At 48.8% G+C, this 5,000-nt stretch overlaps 1 protein-coding gene across 3 annotated transcripts in view; it reads right to left on the reverse strand.

The window, feature by feature from the left end:
- Nucleotides 1-5,000, reverse strand: part of tacc1 (transforming, acidic coiled-coil containing protein 1) — a 113,187-nt gene that overhangs the window by 62,416 nt on the left and 45,771 nt on the right. Inside the window, exon 1 of one of the 3 annotated variants that reach the window (XM_063209869.1) lies at nt 1,181-2,371. The exons of the other annotated variants lie outside the window; for them this stretch is intronic. Within the exon in view, the coding sequence (XP_063065939.1) occupies nt 1,181-1,347 (167 nt within the window). The 5' untranslated portion in view covers nt 1,348-2,371. Of the gene's footprint in view, nt 1-1,180; nt 2,372-5,000 lie in introns of those variants that run through there. 3 annotated transcript variants of the gene reach the window in all.

Raw genomic sequence — 5,000 nt, forward strand, 5'->3', positions numbered from 1 at the left:
CCTCGCCTAAAAAAAGGTTGAGAAACACTGCTGTATCCTACCCTACGAATCTTGATCTACAATCCGAATAGCCTTTCGTAGGCTATGTAATTCTCTAACCTTTGAACTGGCCATATTCTGTTAGATACTGCATGACTTCATCTGAACTTGGAAGGACCCGGTAATCTTCTGTAGGATATGTTGTTGTGTGTAGGATATGGTCTTTCTTTATCTACCCTCTGAAGCACCCGAACGCTTTTTGAATAGGACGTGTGGTTATCTTCCCCTTTGAAGGAACCCTTGGTGCATGTTGACAAGCTATCTCATCTCAACTCTGCTCTTAGACCTAAAAGGATATATCCTTCCTGTGGGGGTCCGCATGAGGAAGTATGTGTGGGGGGTGGATGGATGGCGCAATGTTAACGCAGGGTTAAAGCGTGGGGGCGGGGTGGGCTCGGGGACGGGGGAGGGTCCGTGAGGACAACATGTGGTCACACTCCCAAGCAACACCCGATGTAAACAAACGGCCTTGTCCAACAGGACTCCATGTAAACAGACAGCATTCTTCGAGCCAGTTCTATCCTAAACAAGCGTCAATGGCCAAAACAAATGTTGTCTAAGACACACCAAGACATCCGTCAGCCACTTCCGGGCAATGTCAAGTCGACACACATGCGCGCTCACACACACACACACACACACACACACACACACACATTTGCATATACTGAACACATCACCATCTCAGACACACATATAGTAATACACATTGTGGGCTGATGAGGCATGAAGAGGCATGTTCCTGCACTCACACACACACACACACACACACACACACACACACACACACACACACACACACACACACACACACACACACACACACACACACACACACACACACACACAGAGTTCCACCATACCCTCCATATACAGATTGCAAACACAATATCCACACACACACACACACACACACACACACACACACACACACACACACACACACACACACACACACACACACACACACACACAGTTCCACCATACTCTCCATATACAGACTGCAAACACAATATCCACACACACACACACACACACACACACACACACACACACACACACACACACACACACACACACACACACACACACACACACACACACACACACACACACACACACACACACTCTTTAGACTTGCCTGAAGCCCTGAGACCTGTCCTCGTCCACATCAGGAGAGTCCACCTCTCTCTCTCCCTCCCTCTCTTCATCCCCCTCTCCTTCTCCTCCGTTCTCCTCCTCCTCTCCTCCTCCCCGAACCGCCGACCAGGCCCATTTGCCCCACGACACGGGCGACAGCCACGACATCACGACTTCGAGTGCCCGCACCCACACCCAAAAGACCTCGGCAGCGTCTTCTCAAACAAACTCCTCAGTCCTCTCCTCTCTCTTCCTCTCGTTCTGTTTCGGTCTTCAGCCGACTCCTCCACGCAATATGGTTGCAATCCACTGAAGCCCAGTCTGTGACTCACTTTTCCCCTGCTTTTTTTTTCCTTCTCCTCCCTCTCTCTCTCTCTCTCTCTCTTCCTCTCTGTTTTTCTCTACCTCCCTCCCTCTTCCTCTCTCTCTCTCTCTCTCTCTCTGTCCCTCCCTCCCTCTTCCTCCCTCTTCCTCTCTCTCTCTCTATTCTGCCTGGGTCTCTGTGATGTTGTTCTTTGCCAGGGCACACGTGGAGTGCTGAGACTGCCTCACGTGGTTCTAAGCGAGCGCTATGCTCGTTGCCTCAGGTCTGTTTTCTTCATGCTGCTGCGTCCTCTCTCGCTCGCTCGCTCTCTCTGTTGCTGCTGCTGCTTCCTTCTTTTCAGAAGCGGAACACCTCTCCCTCGCTCTCTCTCTCTCTCTCTCTCTCTCTCTCTCTCTCTCTTTCTCACTCCCTCGCTCTCTCTCTCTGTTGTGAATGCTCTGTCTCCCTGTCTGTTCTCCTGTGCTGAACAAACTGCGCGGACACACTCCCACACACACACTAAGACTAAGACGTGTGTGTGTGTGTGTGTGTGAGTGTGTGTGAGAATACACACACCCCAAACACGCACTTGTTACTGCTGACGTTGATCTCCGCTCGCTGCTACCACCTCTCTCACAAAACTGTCACGTCAAAATAGACAGAGATTACTCAACACCCCCTTCTCTCTATCTCTCTCTCTCTCTCTCTCTCTCTCTCTCTCTCTCTCTCTCTCTCTCTCTCTCTCTCTCTCTCTCTCTCTCTCTCTCTACCTCCTTGTATCTGGCAGTGCTCCCTCCTTCTCTTGCCTAGTGTGAGCTGAATGCCACTGCACAGATCAGCTGGCTGCCAGATAGCAAGCTCTCCTCTCCTCTCCTCCCCTCTCCTCCTCTCTTCTCCCCTCCCCTGCTTCTCTCTCTGGGTCGGTCTATTGTGCCGGAGAGAGGGGGGAGACCAGGAAAGGCAGTAGCCTTGTTAGAGTATTCAGTGTACGGAGGTCCCTGCACCCTCAGACGGAGGACGCCCTGTGGCCAAGGAGTGGTATCTCCCCCAAACAACACTCCCCCCCCCTTCCTTTCCTTTCCCTTCCCTTAGTTCACAGTCTTGCTTTTTCTCTCTCTCTCTCTCTCTCTCGCTCACTCCGAACTGTGTATAAACACACGCTATACCTCCTTCTCTCTCTTTCTCTATATATTACCTCTCTCTTTTTCTCTTGCTCTCTGTCTCTCTCTCTCTTTCTCTTTCATCTTCCTCCTGTACTCCGTACTCTGTCTCTTTCTCTCTCATATATATTCTCACTCTCTCTCTCTCTCTCTCTCTCTCTCTCTCTTTCTCTCTCATATATATTCTCACTCTCTCTCTCTCTGTCTCACACACACACATTTGGACTTAGAGCTCCTCTCATGCAAAACGCAGAGGACAGAAAACAAACATGGGGAGACAGACGGGAGGGTTGAGAGTGTGTGCAAGAAAGAGAGGGAGAGAGACACACACATAGAGAGAGAGAGAAGGAGATAAGGAGAGAGAGAGCAAAAGGAGAGCGAGAAAAAGAGAGTGTGTGCTCCTGTGCATGCAGGAGAGTTATTAGAGAGAGAGAGAGAGAGAGAGAGAGAGAGAGAGAGAGAGAGAGAGAGAGAGAGAGAGAGATAAAGAGCGAGCAAGCGAGAGAGAGAGCGAGAGAGAGAGAGAGCGAGCAAGCGAGAGAGAGAGAGAGAGAGAGAGAGAGAGAGAGAGAGAGAGAGAGAGAGAGAGAGAGAGAGAGAGAGAGAGAGAGAGAGAGAGTTTGTATAAGCAGTGAGGACCTGGAATGCTGAACCCCTAATATAAGCTCCTCCTCAGTCTGCAGTTCGTTTAACCGTCACTCTCTCTCTCCCTCCCTCTCCCCCTCCCTCTCTCTTTCTTTCTTGCTCACTATCTCTGTGTACCCTCTACTCGCTGGAAGAACCTGTTCTGTCCTTCTCCTCAGAGGGAGTTACCTTCCTTCTTATCTCTTTTCTTTTGCATCCCTCTCTTTGTCAAATTCAGTCCCATGACTGGCTTGAATAAATAGAGCCACTGTTGTGGAGCGAGGAGTTGGATTCAAGAGGTGTTTATAGATTAGTGTTTAGTGTGATGAAGCGGTCTGCACACACTGTGTATTAACTCCAAAAATACACGGTCTGCACACTGTGTATTAACTCCAAAAATTGCCTGAGGAAGATCCCTCTGTTGGATCGAAACGTTGCCGTATGTTAAAATGATTAATAAATAAAGTTTTTTTGGAGTTAATACACAGTGTGCAGACCGCTTCATCACACTACCTACTACTTTTGTCTGGCACCTGGACAACTACTTTGGATGTGCGCACCCTTCTTCTAAACACTATAGATTAGTGTTTCTCAACGGGGGTGCTAAAGCACCCCTTGGGGACGTTGGGAAGCCCTATGGGGGCGTTGAGATTGGTACAGCTAAGTGGGGCAGGGCTTAGTTCCCATTGGGGGGCATTAGTCTATGTTATTTTTCAATACTAAGGGGGACGCTGGCAGGCTTATGATTAGGTGAAGGGGGCGTTGGGAGGATAAATGATGAGGTCAAGGAGGCGTTTGCTCAAAAGAGGTTGAGAACTTCTGTTATAGATTGAGAAATTGGATTCATGAGGTGCTTATTTATAGATCAAAGACTTTAAAGGGGAAAAAAGCGAGGATCTGATTTGTATTGTTTTATTTTTTCCATGTCATGTTTTTGTCATTTGCTTCGGTCTTCGGTTTCGGCTTTTAATAACTTTTCCTCAAGTTTGGCCTCGTCCTCTGCCCGACAACGCCAACATTCTGTCCAGGCTCTCTCTCTTTATCTCTCTCTCTCTCTCTCTCTCTCTCTCTCTCTCTCTCTCTTTATCTCTCTCTCTCTCTCCCTCTCCCTTAATCGCTCTTGCTTTTTCTCTATCTACTATCTTTCTTTTGTCTGCTAGACTCTGATCTCCATGCTAGGTCTTAATACCTGCTTGGCGTTCAGCACAGCACAGCATAGTATAGCCTCGAGGTAGACACACACCACACGCACGCACGCACACACACAAACACACACATGCAAGCGCACACACACACACACATGCACGCACGCACACGCACACACGCACGCACGCACGCACGTCGCACACACACACACACACAGTTGTACAACTCCCACGCCCATGTCTAGCTGAATCCCTTGTCTGTCAGCGTCACCTGTTGCATACTAGTACCTGTCTCTTCTAGCTCATTCTTAATTGGCTCATCTCATTCCATTGGCATGCATTACATCAGACACGCAATTATGAACATTCACATCCCTTCTATTATCTACACACAGTGTCTCCACACAACATTGTCATGTGTTGAGAGGCAGAGGAGCTGCTATGCCAAATGTGCAACAGCTGCAATATCCAACTGCATACCAATACTTTGAAGGCCTGTCATGGTACTTTGAATGTTGTCATAGTTACTGCACTTTGCCGTTGTACAGCAGAATCGATTACAGCCACTCTACCTCACAGCGTAATAGG

The sequence above is a fragment of the Engraulis encrasicolus genome, chromosome 11 (genome assembly GCF_034702125.1).
Source record: "Engraulis encrasicolus isolate BLACKSEA-1 chromosome 11, IST_EnEncr_1.0, whole genome shotgun sequence".
NCBI classification, from domain to species: Eukaryota; Metazoa; Chordata; class Actinopteri; order Clupeiformes; family Engraulidae; genus Engraulis; species Engraulis encrasicolus.